Raw genomic sequence first — 23,750 nt, forward strand, 5'->3', positions numbered from 1 at the left:
GGACTCTCGCAATTTTCTACAGATGTACTGTGGAGAGCTTTCTTAACTGGTTGCATCACCATCTGGTATGAAGAGGCCACAACACATGGTCGGAAAAAGCTGCAGAAGTTGCAAATTCAGCCAGCTCCACCATGAGCTCCAGCCTCCCCCAACATTGACAACATCTTCAAAAAGTGATGCCTCAAAAAGGCGGCATCTATCAAGGACTCCAATGACAAAGAGCATAAACTCTTCTCATTTCTACCAACAAGGAAGAGCTACAGGAGCCTGAATACACACACTCAATAATTTAGGAACAGCTTCTTCCTCTCTGCCATCAGATTTCTGAATGCACAATGAATCCATGTACACTACCTCACTACTTCACATAGCTCTCTTTTTGCACTATTTAATTTACTGTATATACAGATATATAGATATATCACATATCTTATGGTAATTTATAGTTTTTTATTATCACGTGTTGCAATGTACTGCTGCCACAAAACAACACATTTCACAACATATGCCAGTGATATTAAACCTGATTCTGATTCTGAAATCTGAGTCTTGACTATCAAATACCCTTTTCTTTTTTCTCCCCCAATCTTTTTTTATTGATTTAAAAGAATAAAGATAAATACAAACCAGAGGAGATGTTATCTCAAGTACATATTTCAATAATAGTACAAACAAAGAAAGGAATATACACTGTCAAAATCATATATAGTATTAAGCTAATATGAAGAAAGAATCGCTTCTCCTCTTAACAGTTCATAGAAAAAAAAGACTCAAGATTTCTGTTATTGAGAAAAAAAAATCCACTAAACTAACCTAAAACAAAAAAAAAGGGGGGCTGGGTAGTCCATTTTGAGGATACAGTTAAAAAAGGAAAAATCCTTCTGGTCAAATCTATTGCGGAGAAGAAAACAAAATGAACTGAAAAAGTAAAGAGAATTAGATCATATGAAAATATTGAATAAAAGGTCACCAAGTTTGCTCAAATTTAAAAGATGTATCAAACGTCCGATTCCTTATTTTCTCCAAACTTTAACAAGATATAATGGAGAAGAGCCAAAAAAAAACAGTAGGTGGATTGGGATCCTTCCAGTACAATAGAATAGCTCTCCTAGCCAATAAAGTTGAGAAAGCTATCATGTGTTGAGTGGAAGCAGGAACGTTTCCTGCTTCCGTTGGAATAATCTCAAAGATTGCTTTGACCCCAGCATCTGCAGATTATTTTGTGTTTACAATCCCAAAGATTGCCGTAAATGAATTAGGTTGTAGGTCCAAACCTATGACGTATGATAACGTTCTAAAAACATCTCTCCAAAACTTTATGCAGGACCAAAACATATGAGTTAAGGTAGCCACCTCAGTGTTGCATCTATCATAGGTACCATTTATATTAGAAAAAATATGCGCTAGTTTACTACTTCATATAGCTTTCTTTTTGCACTATTTATTTAATTTACTGTATATACAGATATATAGATATATCACATATCTTATGGTAATTTATAGTTTATCATGTATTGCAATGTACTGCTGCCACAAAACAACACATTTCACAACATATGCCAGTGATATTAAAGCTGATTCTGATTCTGAGATCTAAGTCTTGACTATCAAATACCCTTTTTTTGAAGCTGGTTGTGCAGCATTTCTGAAGTCCCATGAAATATTCTCCTCTTCTCAATGTTGGTGATTAGGCAGTGAATTTGTGATTGAAACTATTCACCACTGACATTTTATAATTTTCTTGGGGATACCATCAGATCCCAAGGCCACAATATTTGAGTTTGAATGTGGCCTTCTCAGACTATTGTTGTTCAAGGTAGACTTCTGTGGTATAGAATTAAGGGTACTCCCATCAAGGACAGGGTTGCGATAGAGGTAGCCTTCAATATGTTCTTTCTAATGGGCTGCTTGCATGTTCCTGATGGATTCCCTTCTGTTGCTGGCTCTCAGCAGGTAGGACCTTGGGAGTTTTTGCCATAGACAATTTTTGCAGTACTGAAATACTGATTCCATATTAAAGTGATCTAAAGGGACATAATGTTCTCTAGTTCTGTGGAATTATTTTGTAACATGATGCTGGACTTGTTCACTCTTGATGAGAAAACTCGTTTTGTGAAGATGGCTTTCTTTCTCTGGTCTGCTCTGCAGAAGATTTACCCACTGCCTTGTTCTTTAAACTGGCTTTCACCTGCCTGTCAGTACTTGAGGATATCTGTATATTTGTAGCACAGAGACTTACAAGTTTTTCACTAGATGAGAAATATTCTATTTCCTGGGTCTTCTTGCCAAAGTGAATAACCATCCATTTTACAACATAATACTCCATCCTTCATCTTTTTGCCCACTTGGTCAGATTGTCTGTATCATATTTGCAGACTCTTTTGCTCTCTTTGCAGTTCACTTTTTTTTCCATAAATGAATTAAACATTCATTGGCTGAAATTGCCAGTTTTAATTTTGGGTTATTGTGTGACCTATGTATTGAAGTAGTTCTGATGCACACAACTTTACAAATAAAAATTGGCATGCACTAGTCACATAGATTTCTATCTCAGTAATGATACTGTAATGTGTTTTCTGCATCAATACATCAACTGCTTATAATGACATTCTGCTTAATGTTGCAAGGACAATTGGTCTTTGACAAATCTCGTGTATCAGTATAACATTTTCCAGAAAAAGATGTTAGCCAAAGGATTTGGCAAGTAGCAAAAAATATTTTCCATCATCTGATAAAAAGCAGCATTTGCTTTCCAAGTAATTTGGGTAGTACCTCCCTCCTGCAGCTTATTTTGTCTAGGTTGCAAGTGCAGCTATCGAGAAAACAGTTCTCCCTGTAAAATGTCAAGAGGATGCTGAATTAGACAAAAAGAGAAAACAACCAGAAAACTAAACATCTGGATTTGTATATAGAAATTAGTAATGAAACAAAATTCAAATTAAATGTGTTTTGGCATTTCGCAAGTCCATTAATTTATCCATTTTAGTTTAGTATAAAAATGATTAAAAATAAAGACCTTGAAATTCAATTCAGCTAGTTCCATCAGAATTCCATTCGGTGCACAGTGCCCAGCATATTACAGTGAGGGTTGTTAACAGACCAGCAGATCATCTGCACTTGCCTTAGGAAGCTCTCAGTCTTTTCTAGAAAACTGTCCCAGTCCAACCTTATGAAGTTTCAACCCAGCTCACGATGAGACGTTCAAGTGACTGCCTTGAATAAACCCAGAGAGAACAACTTGCACGTACTGAAAATAGGAGATGTGAATAGGCCCTTGGCCCCTCCAGCCTGATCGTATTGAAACCCTGAATTACTATGTAGGCTGGAATGTTTCACCCTTCCCAAATTTGATTCTGGTGCCTAGAAACCATTTATTTATGATGCTATTCACCGCACTTCAGCAGTGCTGCAAGGTCTCATTAGATTATAAGAAACACTCTTACTCAACACTCAGCATACTCTCGAAATGGCTTCCTGATAAAACTAAACACCAACACATTACTGGCTGTGCCAGAACCTACCTCCAACTCCTTACATTCAGATTTCTAATTAGTCAACATTGGAGCACCATTGTTCCACAGCCTTGTACAAGGGTTACTTTACTGGATGTTGAAGTCAGCTTATGTAAAGTCCAAATAAGGAAGATCTAACTAAAACACACCCACAAAGGCAAACTATGTTGCAATAGTTAAATAAATTTGAACCAAAAACTTCCAGTTCTCATTACTATGAGTGGATTTGGCATCATTGATTTACAGGCCAATAAAAAGATTTCATTTTTAGAAGCAGCAGAGTAAGAAAATATTTTATTTTCCTTGCTTAATTTGGATTGGAGATCTTTTATTAGAACATTACTGGACCTCACCAATATCTAAGATAGATTTGGCTGCTACCAATTAAATGCCCTTGCAGGTACAGGCAGCTTGTCACAATCACAAAAGTAATTGCACGTTTGGTATTTAAAACAAAATTTGCAAAATTTGGGAAGACGAGAGTTATACCATCCTCAGAAACTTAAAGGAAAAAATGTAATGATTTATCACATGGAATGTAAACATGGAGAATAATATACCTTTAGACTTGACATCAAAACTTGCCCAGAGATTCAAAAAAAAGCTACTGATTAGATAGGCTTAATTTTTCCTACAAAGAACTGTGAAGATGTTCACATGCTGGGCACAAAGCCAGTGAGCAGTCAGGTTGTGTAATTACAACATGACAAGTTTACATGGACAAAACCTTTTGTAAACTTAGACATAGGAAATTACAAAGGGAAAACTTTGGTACACAAACTACATGCAGATGTAAGTAGTTTTGTACATTTTATGGGCATATATAAAGGGAGTGGAACAATGCAAAAATATAGAATGAAAGCTTCATTCTTCATATAAATCTGATAAGTTTAGGAACCAGTGTTTTTGAAAATAAATCAAACATATTTCAGAGAGACAAAACAGAAAGGTAAAGGTGTAGAGGAAGGAAGAAAGAGAAAAAAGGATGGAGTTTGGAAACCAGAGTGGTTGAGAGGTAAAACGGATTTATGAGAGAGACTGAAACAGAGGCATAATTGCCAGTGCTCACTTTAGCACTTAATAATTTTAGGATTACATTTGCTCAATCAGTTTGGTATTTCCCCCCCAGTCAGGCATAATTAAGGATACAAGCTTAGTTTGGACTGCAGTCAGGTATGTGTTCTTATCAGCAAATCCATGTGACGAATTGAGCGATGGTAGGCACATAGTCAATTATGATCAACTCTCAACCAGCTGAAATATACAAATTGCACCTCATCAACAATCACCACAGATGGATTCAGAGCAATGCAAATCTACCCAATTTTAGTAGCTTAAATCCTGATGTTCACAAATCCCTGTGTCCTTTCACTATACATTTTTTTAAAGTTTCTAACAATCTGAGGTTTCAGTTTTCATTGAGATAGAGGGAATATTTTATGAGAAGATGAATAAAGAGTTGACCAAGGAATGGAGAGGGAGAATTTGATGAAGGATAGGTTGAGACCAACTGGACATAGAGGGTCACTAAAAGAGGGAAAGACAGATAATATTAGAGTAGCGGTGCTTTTTCTTTGTGTACTTACAAGTACCGCTTGGATACAAAAGTGGTATCTATAGTGTATATATATACTTGTGGAACAAATCACCCAAGAAGCTATATAGTGGGTGCAGGAAAATTATTGCCAGGTAAAATCGGGCAAAGCTCTAAGATATTTTAAAATATGTAGGTTAGAAACTGAAATAGTAACCTAAGTGCAGAGGCAGACAATATGTAGTTCTATCAATCTCAGGTTCCCAACTATTTTAAGAAGACCACTAACATCACAGTATTTAACGAAAAGAAGGTTATGCGCCTTAATAGCTACTGCCCACTGGCTTTGACATCCACCAACATGAACTGCTTCATGAGACTGGTCATGGCATGTATTATTCCTGCCTTCCTGGCAACCTCATTGCACTACAAATTCGCCTGCTCCCAAAACGTGTACAACAGATGCTATCTTCCTGGCTTACACACAAGACTGCATGGCCAGATTCTGCTCTGACTCCATTTGCAAGTTTGCAGATGATGCCAATAGTGGGTCTTATCTCAAATAACAGTGAGTCAGAGTATGGGAGGAGATAGAGAGCCTAGTGAAATGGTGTTTGACAACAACTTTTCCCTCAATGTAGCAAAACAAAAGAGCTGGTCATTGAATTCAGGAAAGGGGCAGTGCACATGTTCCTGTTTACATACATGATGTTGAGGAAGAAGGGAGCTTTAAATTCTTGGGAATGAACATCAACAGTAATCTATCCCGGTCCGACCATGTTAATGCCACCGCTTAGAAAGCTCACCAGTGCCCCTACTCCTTCAGGAGGGTAAAGAGATTTGTCATGACTCTTTTGATCTTTACCATTTTTTATTGATGCTTCATGCAAAGCATTCTATTCAGATGCATTATTGCTTGGTATGGCAACTGCTCTGCCTGTAACTGCAAGAAACTGCAGAGAGAGTGACAAATGGAGTTTAATATATCACTGAACTCAGCCTTACCTTCATAGTCTTTTTATACTTCTCACTGCCTTGGTAAAGAGAGGGTGAGCAGCCAGAAGTCGTGGTACATATTGGTACCAACAACATAGGTTAGAAAAGGGAGGAGGTCCTAAAAACAGAATACAGGGAGTTAGAAAGGAAGCTGAGAAGCACGATCTCAAAGGTAGTAATCTCAGATTGGTGTTTCTGCCATACAACAGTGAGGATAGGAATAGAATGAGGTGGTAGGTAAATATGTGGCTGAAGAATTGGAGCAAGAGCAGGGATTGAGATTTCTGGATAATTGGGACCTCTCCTGGGGCAGGTGTGACCTGTACAAAAGGGACGGGTTGCACTTGAATCTTAGGGGGACCAATATTCTTGCAGGCAGGTTTACTAGAGCTGTTGAGAACGGTGTAAACTAATATGGCAGGGAGATAGGAACCAGGATGATAGAGCTGAGGATGAACCAGCAGGTTTACAAGTAAACAATGGGTGTAACATGAATGTAAGGAAGGACAGGCCAATGATTGGGTACAACTGCAGACAGAACAAAGAGTTAAATTGTACCAGAGAGGCAAAGTTCAAGAGGGCGAAGAATGCAGAACTGAAGGTGCTGTATTTAAATGCACGTAGTACTTGGAATAAGATGGATGAACTCATGGCACAATTAGAGATTGGTCAGTATGATATTGTAGGCATCACTGAGTCGTGGCTGAAAGAAGGCCATAGTTGGGAGCTTAACTTCAAAGGATAGACTTTGTATTGAAAGGATGGGCAGGAAAGCATAGGCGGTGGTGTGACTCTTGGTAAAAGATGGAATTACATATTTAGAAAGAGGTGATGTAGGGTCAGAGAATGTTGAAACTTTGTGGGTGGAGTTAAGAAACTGCAAGGGTAAGAAAAAACATTATGGGAATCATATATAGGCCTTCAAATAGTAGCCAAGATATGGGATTGAGATTGCAAAGGGAGCAGGAAAAGGCATGTAACAAGGGTAATGTCACAGTTGTAAAGGGAGATTGGGAAAATCAGGTTGATCTTGGATCGCAAGAGAGGGAATTTGCTGAATGCCTACAAGATGGCTTTTTAGAGCAGCTTGTGCTTGAGCCTACTGAGGGAGGGCTACCTTAGACTGGGTGTTGTGTAATAACCCAGATCTTATTAGGGAGCTTAAAGTAAAGGAACCCTTAGGAGACAGTGATCATAGTATGATTAAATTCATATTGCAAATTGAGAGGGAGAAGTATAGGAAGTATAGGTCACATGTATCGGTATCACAATAGAATAAAGGGAATTACAGAGACATGAGAGAGGAACTTGCCCAGGTGGATTGGAGGAGGATACTGGCAGGGATGCTGGCAGAAGAGAGGTTTGAAGTTTCTGGGAATAGTTCATGAAACACAGGATAGATATGTCCCACAGAAGAAGTTGTTCTACAATGGCAGGCAGGGTAACTGTGGCTGACAAGGGAAGTTAAGGACTGCATAAAAGCCAAGGAAAGGGCATATAATCATATAATATAGCAAAAGTGAGCGGGAAGTTGGATGATTGGAAATCTTTTAAAATCCGACAAAAGACAACTAAAAAAACTATAAGAAGGGAAAAGATAAATTATGAGGGCAAGCTAGCCAATAATAAAAAGCAGAACACTCAAAGCAGGACAAATGAGTGGGATAGGATAAGTGCCCACAAACATGAGAAAATCTGTAGATGCTGGAAATCCAAAACAACACACAAACATTATGTACTGGAGGAACTCAGCAGGTCAGGCAGCCTCTATGGAAGAATAAAAGGGAGGTGAGAGTTAATATTGGACCACTGGAAAGTGATGCTATGAATTAGTAATGGGGGACAAAGAAATGGCAGATGAGCTTAACGGGTACTTTGTATTGGGCTTCACAGTGGGAGGCTCTAGCAGTGTGCCAGAGGACCGTAAGTGTCACAGAGAGGAGTGGATGCCATTGATATTGCAAAGGAAAAATTGCTGGGCAAACTCAAAGGTCCTAAACTGGATTAGTCACTTGGACCAGATGGACTGCATCCCAGAGCTCTGAAAGAGGTTGCTGGAGAGATAACGGATGCATTGGTCACGATCTTTCAAGAATCACTTGATTCTGCCATGGTCCCAGAGGACTGAAAAATTGCAAATGCCACTCCACTCTTTAAGAAGAGAATAAGACAAAAGAAAGAAAATTATATGCTAGTTAGCCTAACCTGAGTGGCTGGCAAAATGCTGGAGTCCATCATTAAGGATATGGTTTCAGGGTACTTGGAGACTAATGATAAAATAATTCAAAGTCAGCATGGTTTCTGTAAAGGGAAATCTTGCCTGACAGATCTGTTAGAGTTCTTCGAGGAAGTAACCAGCAGGTTGGACAAAGGAGGGACTGCGGATGTCATTTACTCGGATTTTCAGAAGATGTTTGATAAGCTGCCAAACTTGAGGCTGCTTAACAAGATAAAATCCTATGGTGTTACAGGAAAGATACTGGCATGGATGGAGGTATGGCTGACAGGTGGGAGGCAGCAAGTGGGAATAAAGGGGGCCTTTTCTGTTTGGCTGCCAGTGACTAGTGGTGTTCCTCAGGGGCCAGTATTGGGACCGCTACTTTTCACATTATTTGACAATGATTTAGATAATGAAATTGATGGCTTTGTGGCAGAGTTTGTGGATGATACAAAGATAGGTCAAAGGGTAGTTAGTGCTGAGGAAGCAATGAGATTATAGCAGGACTTAGACAAATTGGAAGAATGGGCAAAAATGTGGCAGATGGAATACATTATTGGAAAATGTATGATGATGTTTTTTGGTAAAAGGAACAACAGACTATTATCTAAATTATCTAAATGGGGAGAAAATTCAAACATCAGAGGTGCAGAGACACTTAAGAGTCCTCGTGCAAGACTCCCAGCAAGTTAATTTACAGGTTGAGTATGTGGTCAAGAAGACAAATGCAATGTTGGTACTTATTTGAAGAAGAATATAATATTAAATCAAGGAGATAATGCTAAGGCTTTATAAGACACTAGTTAGGCTGCACTTGGAGTATTGTCAACAGTTTCAGGCCCCATATTTCGGAAAGGGTGTATTGTCATTGGACAGAGTCCAGAGAAGGTTCACGAGGATGATTCTGGGAATGACGGGGTTAATATATGAGGAACTTTTGGCAGCTTTGGGCCTATACTCACTGGAATCTAGAAGAATGCAGGGGGATGTCATTGGTATCTGAATGTTAGTTGGCAATCAAGACTGGTGGAGATTGTGTGTAGGTGAATAGTGGAGATGGGTGAATTGAATATCGCTTGAGGTTGGTCGTGGAGTTGTTGGAATATGTCAACTAAGGATCCACTCTTGGCTTTGGCCACACATATGAAGTCTTTGAAGTTAATTGACTGTGGACCTAATGGGAAAGGATGGGATAATGGGACTGAATGTATCAGCCAATGTGGACTCAATGGGTTGAAGGCTTCCTTTGCTGCTATAAATATTTAACCATGATGCTGCATGAATTCAAGTTAGTGGAACTTGACCACAAACATTGTCTGATTTCAGGATTATAAGGTCCCACTGTTATCTCGGTGTGTTTTTGGCAAGCCATTTTTCCTTCTATAAAACAGAACATCTTTCTCCCTTTCCACCTTCTCCACCTTCAGTGTCCAAAAAGCCAAAAATTTTGTATCAACTCAGCAAATTAAGCAGTAACTGTGAATAGAGATACAGGGTTAAAACTTCAGTTAATAAATTTTCATTAGAATTAGTCAAGATTAGCAAATGTTTCACAGTCCATTGAGACTACCTCACTTGCTGAATGTTTCCAGTCTTTTCTGTTTTTATTTCACTTGTTCCAATATTGCATTATCCTTTAGAGATCTCCAATATAGCTTTAATCCTAAGGTATCTCTTTAAGAAGTGTCGTCTAACTTTAAGCAGTGCTGGCTAGTCATTACTGTCCGAAGTCATTCGATGTATTGGTCCTTTGTATGTTTGTTGAAGATCAGATTCATCATAATTAGCAGGCAACAAAATATTTAGAATACATCTTTACAACTCTTTTCACTTTTTATTACTTGATTGCAATTCTCTAAATGGCTAAGCTCTGAAATTATTAATATATAAATGGACTCTTTTTTTACTTATTCTTGCAATGTCTGTACTGCTAGCAGACACAAGAAGACACAAGACTTTATCACAAACTGTTTGTTCCAGATAAGGTGATGGTGAACTGCTGCAGTTTTCTTAGTCCCATCAGTAGGCAATTCAAGGATTTTGATGTATCAATGTAAAAATAGAGATATATAGTACTGTGTGTGTATGTGTGTGTGTCTGTGTGTGTATATATATATGTAATAAAGATCTTTGCACAGTACTGTATTGGAGTGGAAAGCGAGCTTGTAAATCTGGGCGGAAAGGATGTTGGGAATGGCGAGGGTGGAGCACCTTGAGAGGTGGTGTGGGACAGATGGCAGAGGAGTGCCAGGGGTGGCACGGTTGCAGACACACACTGCCCTGTGGCACCAGACAAGGTCACTTGATTCCAAACAATTGTTTTATTGATCATTACAGAAGTGTCTCTGGTACCTCTCACTCCCTCCCCCTTTTCCCAATCATGATTCCCCTCTCCCTGCCTACTTCCCATTCTCAGTACGCAATAGAAACCCATATCAGAATCAGGTTTTATCATCACTCACATATATCATGGTTTGTTTTTTTTGCAGCAGCAGTACAGTACATTACAAAATTACAACAGTAATGTGCAAAAGTCTTGGGTATATATGTATGTGTGTATGTATGTATATATAAAAAACTTTTGCTCGCGATGACTCTGTCCAGAAATGGAAATTGACCACTGTGGAGTTCCTATGCATGTTGTTAGTTAGGTAAATAAATTTTTAGTTCAATATCATATAAGTCCTTTCCTTGTCTTCAAGACTGATAATATAATTGCAAGAATAATATCCATTTCAACAAGTTCAAAGCAACCCTAATTTGTCACAAAATATTGTTAAAAGGTTACAGAACAACTGGTGCAGGAAATGCTTCACTCAGTTTAAAACTAAAATTTAGATTGTAACATGACATTTCCTGTTATTTATAATTAACTACTTAAATTTATACTGAACGTATTTCTCGAGCATTGTTTTACCTACTTTGCAGTATTCTTGGTAAGATACTGTGTATTCACAAGCATATCCCTGTTCCTTGTGAAAGCGCATAAGCGAAATTAGATCTTGAATGTCTGCATTTGGTAAAATAATTGCTGATAATGATCACAATATGACTTTTACAAGTGTGACTGGATCACAAAAATTACAATATTAGCAGCTGGACTGGTCATTGTTTTTAATTAGTTACAGTGTTATTAGCCACTTTCTTCACGCACAATACAATTAGATGTGTAATTAATACTATTAAAATAAAACTTAAGGAGATATTAGAAAGTATTGTGGTAAATGGAGTAATAAATACAATATTGCTTGGAATTATGCTATTTTATCCAACTGCTTTATCTGCTGCATGAGCTAAAACGGCATGAAAAACACTGCACTGATTTATATTGTTTTAGAGAGCATTCACCTAGGAATTTGCATATATGATTTGTTAACCATTGTTGTAACTTACTCCCATTAAACTACCTCTTTCATTTTGCTTTTCTTTCTGCCTTTTAGACAACAACACCTGATGAGGTGAGTTTCCTATGCCTGAAAGTAGAATTTCTTAGCTTTGTGACTGGTTATCAAATCTATCCATACTATCCTTTGGCCTTAACAGTCACATACCTACAGATTCTGATTGCAACAGTTCAACAGTAAACCTTCCTCAGGCACAAGTTAGTTAAATGACAGGAGGGTTTGGGCTAAAAAATCAATGAATCAGAATAAGGCCAATTCAAACTAACCAATCAGGAGTAGGCAATTCAGATCCAGCCAATCAGGATTGAGCATTAAGTCTGCCCGTGCACTGCTCACTCAGGAGGGTGGCTTTTGGAGAGCTTGTCTTTTGGGCTGGAGAGACAACTGGAGTTCTGCCTGCAGTGTTTTGCTTTGGATTTTTGCTGGTGTTTTGGAGGACGACAGCGGTTGGCTAAACAACTAGAGTGTGAATGGATGGAGGATGGCAGGAGGAAGTGACAATTTGGGAAGTGAGTTAGAGATGGAAGATGGCAGGAAAGAGGAATGGAGTGTAAAGAGTAAGAAAAGAAAACAGAGGTGTGAGCAGTCAAATTCTGAGGGGTCGGGGATGATCAGAAAAGGATAGCAAAAGAATGGAAAGAAGATGAGATTAAAGCAATTATAAAACTGAGTGAAGACGGGGCATCTTTTGGGGATTGGAACCTGATTTATTTGACGAAGGTAATCAACAAACTTATAGGCAAAGTCAAAAGAGCCAAGGTATTACGAAATAGATCGCTATTAGTGATATGTCAGGATAGCGCTCAGCAAGTCAAAGTGATAAGATTAAATAAAATAGACGGCAAAAAGGTACAATGCTCAATACTCGACAATAGAAAGTGGACTAGAGGAGTTATTTCGGGGATACCAACAAAAGTTACTATGGATGAGATTAAACAGAACATAAAAGGAGCAAAGATTATTGAGGCCAAACATTTGAAAGTTACAAGAGACGGGAAAAAGTGTGATAGTTTATCGGTGATGGTTAACTTCGATGAAGAGAGATTGCCGACTAAAGTTTATTTAGGATATATGTGTTATAAGGTCAGAATATATATACCACCACCTTTAAGATGTTTTAAATGTCAGAAATTTGGGCATATTGTGACGGTCTGCAGAGGGAAACAAAGATGTGGGAGATGTGCTGGAGAACATGAATATGGGAAGTGTGAGGCAGGAGCTAGGCTGAAATGTTGCAATTATGGTGAGGAACACAGTGCAGCTTATCGAGGGTGCATTATTAGCAAGAAGGCAGCTGAGATACAATATGTTAAAGTAACTCAAGGGATTAGTTACGCTGAGGCAGTGAGAGGCTTCGCTGAAAAGGAGAAAGCTACTAAGCAAACAAATACAGGGAATAAACTGGTGAACTGTGAGGGCTGTAATATGATAAATAAGGACTTACTAATAATGAATAGAAAAAAATTTGTACTGTTTATGGTAGATGCAATTAACTGTTCAGCGCAAACAGACAAAAGAACAGAAAAAATTAAAATTATAGTCAAGTTTGCAGAACAATATCTTGGTATTACAGGGAACATACATCAAAGTTGCTGGTGAACGCAGCAGGCCAAGCAGCATCTATAGGAAGAGGCGCAGTCGACGTTTCAGGCCGAGACCCTTCGTCAGGACTAACTGAAGGAAGAGTGAGTCACTCTTGGCCTGCTGCGTTCACCAGCAACTTTGATGTATGTTGCTTGAATTTCCAGCATCTGCAGAATTCCTGTTGTTTGGTATTACAGGGCTTTGGTGGGAAGCAGTTGAAAAAATGCTGAATGGAGGATCAAACACATCACAAGTGGGGGAGGCAGAATCTTAATGGCAATATATATTGTTACGTACCCCGTAACTGGGTTGCCAAACCAGCAGAAATGGACCACTTAGTTGGAGTCTGGATTACTGGAACTAAGAAAGTTTTTATTAAAGAAATAAGTAACACAGTATTCTAATAGTAAGGATATAAATGCAACAGGTTAGCAATGATAAAACACGCACGTACACAGAACTAGGATAATAGGAATCAATCAAGCTCTTTCACAGTCTAGGGGTAAATGATCAGTCTCAAGTGACGCAGAATTCAGTTCAGCTGAATACAGTTTGCAGTAATCGCTGTTTGTACAGTTGGAGAGAGAGAGAGAGAGAGCGAATGATAATATTCAAATCGGATTCAAACAGACCTTTGATATTCCTCGCATTAGCTTTTGGGCGAGCCCTTTGTAATGTCTTCTGAGGTCACCAACTGTAACCCCTCCGTTCCGGATACAATCATTCTTCTGTGGTGAACCCGGCACCCAGGCAAGGGCGGACACATACACCAGGTTCCCGCCGATCGTACCTTCTCACCCTGTGCATCTATGGTCGGTCCCGCGACCAGACCTCCAAAAACTCCCACCAACTTGTGGGGGGGGGAGCACACCGCACTTCCAGGGTCTCGTGATCTCGTGGTGTCGTGGTGTGTCTCTTTTCGTTAATCTCTCTCGTCTCCCATTAACATTTCTGAATGTTTCCCCATTGTCTCTCTTATCTCTCTCATCGGCATCAATCTTCTGATAACTTGGTCTTTTGTCACAATATATTGCAATGGAATGCAAGGAGTCTTATCGCAAATGGTCAAGAATTTAAGAAATATGTATCAGAACTTAAGGAAAAACCTCAGATTCTATGTATACAAGAAACATGTTGGAAACCACAATTAGATTTTGTTTTACAAGGTTATACAGCAATTAGGAGGGATAGAAGCAATGGCAATGGTGGAGGAGTAGCAATATTTATAGCCAGTGGGATGAGATATAATATAGTCAACATAGGGCAGAAGTATGAATCAATAATAATCAAAATATGGATAGGCAGAGAAAGCTTGGTAATAATAAATTATTATAATCCATGTAGAAGACTAAGCAAAGATACATTAAACAAAGTGGGTGGTAGGATGCAAGGGAAAATAATATGGTGTGGGGATTTCAATGGACACAGTACACTATGAGGATGTAAAGATGTGGAGGAAAATGGATTAGTGATAGAAGAATTTCTAGATGATGAAAAACTGGTATGTATAAATAATGGAGAAGGTACGAGATATAATATATCCCAAAACACAGAAATTGCAATAGACTTAAAATTTGTAAGTAGAGAATTAGCAGGAATCAGTACTTGGAACGTATTAAAACAAATTACAGTAGGAAGTGATCACTATCCCTTACTCACAAGGATTCAGGTTAAAATAGAACAAAATGTAGGATCTAGAGTGTCAAAGTGGAAACTAAATAAGGCAGAGTGGGAAATATTTCAAAAAAGAAGTGAAGTAAGATGTACAAAGATTTTAGATGAAAATATATCAGATATAGAAGAAATGAATGATAAGTTGGTCACAGCAATTATAAATTCGGCAGACGAAACAATTCCGAAAAGTAAAGATACAGGAAAGAGGAAAAATGTTCCATGGTGGAATTGTGAATGTAGTAGAAGTATAAAAGCAAGAAATAAAGCATTTAAAATGTTAAAAAGATAATATGCGGTAGAAACAAAAATACAATATAAAAGAGCACAAGCAGAAGTTCAGAAAACAATCAGACAAGCAAAGCGAGCATTTTGGAGACAGTATTGTAACAAAATTGGAAGAGAAACTCAACTGTCCGAAACATGGGGCATGATAAGGAAAATGAATGGTATTAGAAGTAGTAAAGAGATTACTGTGCTAAAAAGTAAGGACAAAATGGCAATTAACAATGTAGAAAAAGCAGCAATATTGGCAAAAACTTTTTTAAACATACATAGCTCGGAGAATTTGATGGTCAAGACTAGACAGCAAAGGGAGGAAAGGCAGAAGCAAAATTGAGGAATTACGGACAAAAGAGCAACATCAGAAGAAGTGCTGGGTACACCTATTAGCATAACAGAAAGAGAAAGAGCCATTATGAATGCGCGGCCAACTTCTCATGGGAAGGATCAAGTATGGGGTATAATGCTGAAGCATTTATCAAGAAGTGCACTTCTAGTTCAACAGAGAGTGGTTAATAAAATATAGGAAATAGGTAAACTACCAACTGCATGGAAACATTCTGTTATCGTTCCAGTATTAAAACCTGCTAAAGATTCATCAGACCCAACAAATTATAGACCAATTGCACTAACTTCACAGCTAGGTAAACTTATGGAACAAATAATAACTGATAGGCTTACATACTTTCTAGAAGAAAGAAATCTTATTTCTCCCTACCAAAGAGGTTTTTGTAGGATATGCTCTGGAAAGAGGGAGTGTTAATTAAATTGAAAGAACTAGGGGTGGAAGGAAAATTATATAATTGGGTTCTAGACTTTCTTTTTGGTTGAACAATTCAAGTCAAGGTGGAAACAGAGTACTCCAGGACATATTTAGTTGAAAATGGAACACCACAAGGTAGTGTCTGCAGTCCATTACTATTTTCCATAGTGATAAATGACATATTTGCACAAGTTGAACATTGTGTAGGGAAATCCTTATACGCGGATGACGGGGCTTTATGGGTGAGGGGAAGAAATTTAATTTATATACAAAGGAAAATGCAAGATGCAATAAATAAAGTGGAGGAGTGGGAAAATAAATGGGATTTCAAATTGTCTACAAGTAAGTCGCAAGTGATATGTTTCTCAAGAAGTCACAAACCAGATTCCGTGAAGTTATATGAACAAAAATTAGAGCAGGTAAAGGTAATTTGGTTCCTTGGTTTGTTACTTGATGAGAAACTTACAAACCCCATTTCCAGAAAAGTTGGGATATTTTCCAAAATGCAATAAAAACAAAAATCTGTGATATGTTAATTCACGTGAACCTTTATTTAACTGACAAAAGTACAAAGAAAAGATTTTCAATAGTTTTACTGACCAACTTAATTGTATTTTGTAAATATACACAAATTTAGAATTTGATGGCTGCAACATACTCAACAAAAGTTGGGACAGAGTTAAAATAAGATTGAAAAGTGCACAGACTATTCAAGTAACACGGGTTTGGAAGACTCCACATTAAGCAGGCTAATTGACTGGATATAAAAGTAGCATCCATCAAAGGCTCAGTCTTTGCAAGCAAGGATGGGTCGTGGCTCACCCCTTTGTGCCAAAATTCGTGAGAGAATTGTTAGTCAGTTCAAAAGGAACATTTCTCAACGCAAGATTACAGAGAATTTAGGTCTTTCAACATCTACAGTACATAATATTGTGAAGAGATTCAGAGAATTCAGAGACATCTCAGTGCGTAAAGGGCAAGGTCGGAAACCACTGTTGAATGCGCGTGATCTTCGAGCCCTCAGGTGGCACTGCCTAAGAAACCATCATGCTACCGTGACAATTATAGCCACCTGGGCTCGGGAGTACTTCGGAAAACCATTGTCACTCAACACAGACCGTCGCTGCATCCAGAAATGCGACTTGAAACTGTATTACGCAAGGAGCAAGCCATACATCAACTCTATGCAGAAACGCCGGCGAGTTCTCTGAGCCCGAGCTTATCTCAGATGGACCGAAAGACTGTGGAACCGTGTGCTGTGGTCAGATGAGTCCACATTTCAGCTAGTTTTCGGAAAAAATGGGCGTCGAGTTCTCCGTGCCAAAGATGAAAACAACCATCCAGATTGTTATCAGCGAAAGGTGCAAAAGCCAGCATCTGTGATGGTATGGGGGTGCATCAGTGCCCACGGCATGGGTGAGTTGCATTAATGTGAAGGTACCATTGACTCTGAAGCGTATATTAGGACTTTAGAGAGACATATGTTGCCATCAAGGCGACATCTCTTCCCGGGACATCCATGCTTATTTCAGCAGGACAAAGCCAGACCACATTCTGCACGGGCTACAACAGCGTGGCTTTGTAGACACAGAGTGCGTGTGCCTGACTGGCCTGCTGCCTGTCCAGATCTATCTCGTATTGAAAATGTATGGCGCATCATGAAGAGGAGAATCAGACAACAGAGACCACGGACTGTTGAGCAGCTGAAGTCTTATATCAAGCAAGAATGGACAAAATTTCCAATTGCAAATCTACTACAATTAGTATCCTCAGTTCCAAAACAATTAAAAAGTGTTATTAAAAGGAAAGGTGATGTAACACAATGGTAAACAGGCTTCTGTCCCAACTTTTGTTGAGTGTGTTGCAGCCATCAAATTCTAAATTTGTGTATGTGTTGTAGCGTGGATGAAATCACTGGAGAGACAGAGTCACTGATAGATACAAAGCAGCTTCTTTATTCGACACAACAAGGTACAGCAGGCATCTTAATGGACGGAGACGCTTTCCGCAGAAATGTCGGCTAGCTAAAATGTGGGCTCAATATTTATATGCTAAACACAAAGGCAATCGCTACTTAAAAAGTTACAGACAATGCTTAGACAATGCTTCCTTTTGAAGTTACATACAAACATCACACTTTCGGATTTCATCCTTTCCTTCTGACGCCAACATGTCTGTGTTGGTATCCACAGTCTTTAGTTCAATCCACAATACATTTATATAGCATTTTACGTGCTAACATAGAAGACAATTAATATTTATAATGTATAGATAAGACTGTCTTCGAAACTACAACATCAGGCACCAGAAGCATCTGGTATTTACACCTCTTAGGAAGCCCATTGTGGTGGACTCAATCCACAGTCCTTTGTCAAACAGTTAAAATAGAAGGTGGTGGCCAAAGTCATTTAAGTGTTAACAAATCATCTACCCAAAAAGAACTCCACTCTAACATATGTTTAAAAAATACAATTAAGTTGGTCCGTAAAACTATTGAAAATCTTTTCTTTGTACTTTTGTCAGTTTAATAAAGGTTCACGTGAATTAACATATCACAGATTTTTGTTTTTATTGCATTTTGGAAAATATCCCAACTTTTCTGGAAATGGGGTTTGTACATGGATAAAGCAAATCGAGAAAATTACAAACAAATGTAAAAAAATAAATACTGTAACTTATTGAGGGGTCTTGCCAGACAGGACTGGGGTGCGAGCAGGATATCGCTATTAAATATTTATCAAGCTTTAATTATGGAAGTGTAGCTTACACGTCAGCTGCAGAAAGTAATTTAAAAATGCTGGATGTTGAGCAAGCTCAGGCCTACAGGATATGTAGTGGTGCAATCAGAACATCACCTATATCTGCTCTTTAAGTTGAAATGGGGGAAATGCCATTAAGACTTAGAAGAATAAAGCTAATGCTAAATTATTGGGTTAACATCATGGGACATAACTACTCACATCCAGCTAAAGCTTTATTAAAAGATTGCTGGGAACATAAAGCTTTAGATGGATTGGGGATGCAGCAGCACAAAAATATGGTCTACACAAAATGGAATATAGCCCTACAGTTCCAATATCTGATGTTCCTCCATGGCTCTTTACAATGCATACAGTAGATAAAAGCCTGCAACAACTTTTAAAAAGGAAGTCTAACTATGTAATCAAGCAGATAGTACAGGAATATATAGACTCACATTTTAGAAATGAACTTGTAATATTTACAGATGGATCAAAAGACCCTAGATCTGGCCACACAGGTATTGCAGTCTACATTCCTCAGTGCAAAACCAGTATCAGGAAAAGAACATCAAACCATTTATCAGTGTATACAACAGAATTAATGGCAATATTGAGTGCATCATCGTGGATAGAAGAAGATAATATCAAAAAGGCTGTAATCTGTTCAGACAGTTTATCGGCATTAACCTCGATCAAATCAAGAAAATCAGAAAGTAGACAGGATATTTTATTGGAGATTTTAAGCAAGTTATATACACTGACCAAAAATGGGGTAGAAGTAAGCTTTCTTTGGGTTCCTGCTCATTGTGGTGTGGAGGGTAATGAAAAGGTGGACAGTATAGCTAAACAATCGCTCAAATCATCTATAATAGAGATTCAGATCCCGCTTAGCAAAGCGGAAGTCAAGAGCATTATTAAAACACGTATTGAGGAGATATGGCAGAAGCATTGGGATGAGAGTGAAACAGAGAGACATCTGTACAAAATACAGAGGCAAGTCAGATACAAAAGATTGTCAAGTGGATATAGAAAGAAGTGATCATCAGTCGTTTGAGAATTGGACACACTAATTTTAATTACATATTACACAAAACAGGGAAACATCCAACTGGGTTGTGTGAATATTGTAATCAAACAGGAACAGTTGGACATGTATTGATAAAATGTAAGAAGTATCAAAAAGAAAGAGTGAAGATGATAGGAGCGCTTAAGATAAACAAAAAAACTGATGTGGGTATAGAAGACTTTTTAAGTGGGAATTCAAGAGAAATACAGATCCATATCATGAAGTATCTGAAAGACTCAGGTTTATTATATAGAATATAGGAAATGCAATTCTTTTCCCTTCTCCTGTTTATCCAATGATCCACACTCCAGTCTAGCAGGTGGCGGTAATGCACCTTAAAGCTGGTTTTCTAACCACCATAAAACAACACAAGAAGAAGCTTGTCATTTGACTAACTTGTGCCTGAGGAAGGTGGTCAGTGCAACATTTCGATGGTAAAATTGCTATCCGTAAGTATGTGACTGTTAAGGCCAAAGGATAGTATAGGTAGACTCTTTGCTTTTGTCTCATATTATTTCATGACTCAGTGGTTAAATGTATTATTCTCACTTCTTTGATTTCCTTTCATTTACCCCTTAGCATTAAAAAAATTAACTATGATTTTAAATTGTTTAAAATACTCCTTTGCTAGGCCCTGACAACACAAACCCAAACAGAATTTTATATACGGAAAAGTATATATGGTTTACACATAGTTAGAAAATAAATTGCCATATGAATTATTTTGTTTTTGGCTCTGTTTTTCCATAGGCATCAAAGTTACATTCTGAACAATAATTATTTGGAAGGGCGATAGAAATATTAATTCAATTCAGGCAACATTAGTTAATATTCTCTCCATCACTGCAAATAAGATTTCATGGAAGAAATAATTGCATAAATTTGTCTTTGGTCATGAGTGCTGATTAAGCTATCCTTTGTATCCTGCTACGTCACTCCCCTTTCTCAATCTCTCTCTCTCCATCCACGGAGGCAAACTGTCAAGCAATATCTTATATAAACCTATCATAACTAGAGAGAATGTTCTTGGGGAAACTTCAAGGTCTGAAGGTAGATAAGTCACCTGGACCAGTTGGTATACACCCCAGCGTTCTGAAAGAGGTGGCTGAAGAGATTGTGGATGCATTAATAATGATTTTTCAAGAATCACTTAGATTCTGGAATAGTTCCGGAAGACTGGAAAATTGCAAATGTCACCCCACTCTTCAAGAAGGCAGAGAGGCAGAAGAAAGAAAACGATAGGCCAGTTAGTCTGACTAAAGTAGTTGGGAAGATGTTGCCGTCGATTATCAAAGATGAGGTCTCAAGGTACTTGGGGGCACATGATAAAATAAGCTGTAGTCAGCATGGTGTCCTCAAGGAAAAATCTTGTCTGACAATTCTGTTAGAATTCTTTGAAGAAATTACAAGCAGGATAGACAAAGGAGAATCTGTTGATGTTGTGTACTTGGATTTTCAGAAGGCCTTGGACAAGATGCCACAAGCTGTGAGCCCATGGTATTACAGGAAAGATCGTAGCATGATAAAACAGTGACTGTTTGGCAGGAGGCAGAGAGTGGGATTAAGGGAGCCTTTTCTGGTTGTCTGCGAGTGACCAGTGATGTTCAACAGGGGTCTGTGTTGAGACTGATTCTTTTTACGTTATATGTCAATGATTTGGGTGATGGAGTCGAAGGCTTTGTTGCAAAGTTTGCTGGTGATATGAAGATAGGTGGAGGGGCAGTTAGTTTTGAGGAAGTAGAAAGGCTACATAAGGACTTAGACAGATTAGAAGAATAGGCAAAGAAATGGCAGACGAAATACAGGGTTGGGAAGTATATGATCATGCACTTTGGTAGAAGAAATGAAAGGGTTGCCTATTTTCTAAATGGAGAGAAAATCTAAAAACCTGAGGTTCAGAGAGACTAGACCTTGTGCAGGATTCCCTAAAGTAGTGGTCACCAACCTTTTTAAGCCCAAGATCCCCTACCTTGACCCTAGTGAAAGGCAAGATCTACCTACTAAATCGTTTAGGGAAAAAACAGCTCAGATTGTACTTACAATTTGAAGCCTTTTATTTGGGCTAATTGTATTTGAATTACACAAAATACTTTTGTCAAACTTTCAAATTAATTCAAACAAGAAAACACTGTAACAAGCATATCAAACAGGCCATAGCTGTCTTTCTTTAAGAATATTACAATACTTCACACCTTTAATTCTAAGTTTCATTATTTAATTTTATTTCAACACGAAAAATAAATGAATAAAAATTGACTGTTGCACTCAGTGTGATGACTACTTTCTGCTAGTTCCCTGAAATTTGGCTCATAACTACAGACAGCCAGTCTGGGATAGTCTGTGAGGTGCCTGTCAGTAAGACAGCTCCTGTACTTAGATTTAATAATTTTCATCTGTGAAAATGCAATTTCACATAGATAAGTTGACCCGATGTAGGCACTGACTTTTAGTGCTATAAAACCAACGCGCACACCGTGCATTGCTGGGGCCCCATGAGTTGTAATTGCCACCAGTGTATGAATGGGGATGTTATTTTCACAGGCATTTTTTAAACTCATTGTAAATATCCTCACCTCTCGTTCTCTCCTTTAATTGCAAAAAAGTGAGGAAGTCCTCCTTTGTTGTAAAATCTTGGAAAGCTATTCTGACAAATACAACAAGCTGAGCTGTTGCATTACATCCAGGGATTCATCGAACTGTGGTGAAAAGTATTCACAGAGTGACAAGTCGATCCACCGACTCTGCCAGTGACTCTACCCTCCTTGTCACTGTTGCAGGGCCAAGTGGTACATTATGTATTGTTATTTTGATGTTGTTTTTGTTTTTAAACTCATTAAAAACAGTCTCTGCGGTAATGACCATTGCTTCCTTGAATAAATCGCCATCTGTTAAAAGGCTTCCTGTGTTTAGCCAAAAGGTGACTTACACAAAATGATGATTCAATAGCAGCCTTATTTTGAGCAGCATGTTTTGTGAAAAACGATTGCTGGGCCTTCAACCCCGATTTTAGCTCCTCAACTTTTTGACACGAACTGTGCTCTTTGCGGGGTAGGTGTCTTTAAATTTCTGGTGGTTGGTGTTGTGGTGCCGCTCCAGATTCCCCTTTTTAGTCAGTGCTTGTGTTTGGTGGCACAACATACATACACACTTGTCTTTCACCAAGGTAAATAGAAATTCCTTTTCCCATTTTGGATGGAATTTGTGCATTTTCATCTTCTTTTGTGGAGCCTCCGCCATGCTATCAGGATATCACAAGTGAGTGCCTTATATTGATGTTTGCAACAGTCTTAAAAAAAGTGAGGTGGTGTCCAAGAGTTCAATGTCCATTTAGGAATTGGATGGCAGAGGGGAAGAAGCTGTTCCTGAATCACTAAGTGTGTGCCTTCAGGCTTCTGTATCTTCTACCTGATGGTAACAGTGAGAAAAGGGCATGCCCTGGGTGCTGGAGGTCCATTAATAAAGGAGTGAGACATCACTCTCTGAAGATTTCCTGGGTACTTCGTAGGCTAGTACCCAAGATGGAGCTGACTAGATTTACAACCCTCTGCAGCTTCTTTTGGTCATGTGCAGTCGCCCCTCTATACCAGATAGTGATGCAGCCTGTCAGAATGCTCTCCACAGTACAACTATAGACGTTTTTGAGTGTATTTGTTGACATGCCAAATCTCTTCAAATGCCAAATGAAGTATAGCCGCTGTCTTGCCTTCTTTATGTCTACATCGATATGTCGGGACCAGGTTAGATCCTCAGAGATCTTGACACCCAGGAACTTGAAGCTGCTCACTCTCTTCACTTCTGATCTCTCTATGAGGATTGGTATGTGTTCCTTCTTCATACTCTTCCTGATGTCCACAATCAGCTCTTTCTTCTTGCTGACGTTGTGCCAGGTTGTTGCTGCAACACCACTCCACTAATTGACATATCTCACTCCTGTACGCTCTCTCATCACCACCTGAGATTCTACCAACAATGGTCGTAT

At 38.5% G+C, this 23,750-nt stretch overlaps 1 protein-coding gene across 2 annotated transcripts in view; it reads left to right on the plus strand.

Annotated features, from left to right (window-relative positions):
- Window positions 1–23,750, plus strand: part of ift80 (intraflagellar transport 80 homolog (Chlamydomonas)) — a 288,715-nt gene that overhangs the window by 239,471 nt on the left and 25,494 nt on the right. Inside the window, exon 17 of one of the 2 annotated variants that reach the window (XM_063045849.1) lies at window positions 11,701–11,718. The exons of the other annotated variant lie outside the window; for it this stretch is intronic. Within the exon in view, the coding sequence (XP_062901919.1) occupies window positions 11,701–11,718 (18 nt within the window). The remainder of the gene's footprint in view (window positions 1–11,700; window positions 11,719–23,750) is intronic. 2 annotated transcript variants of the gene reach the window in all.

The sequence above is a fragment of the Mobula hypostoma genome, chromosome 4 (genome assembly GCF_963921235.1).
Source record: "Mobula hypostoma chromosome 4, sMobHyp1.1, whole genome shotgun sequence".
Classification (NCBI taxonomy): domain Eukaryota; kingdom Metazoa; phylum Chordata; class Chondrichthyes; order Myliobatiformes; family Myliobatidae; genus Mobula; species Mobula hypostoma.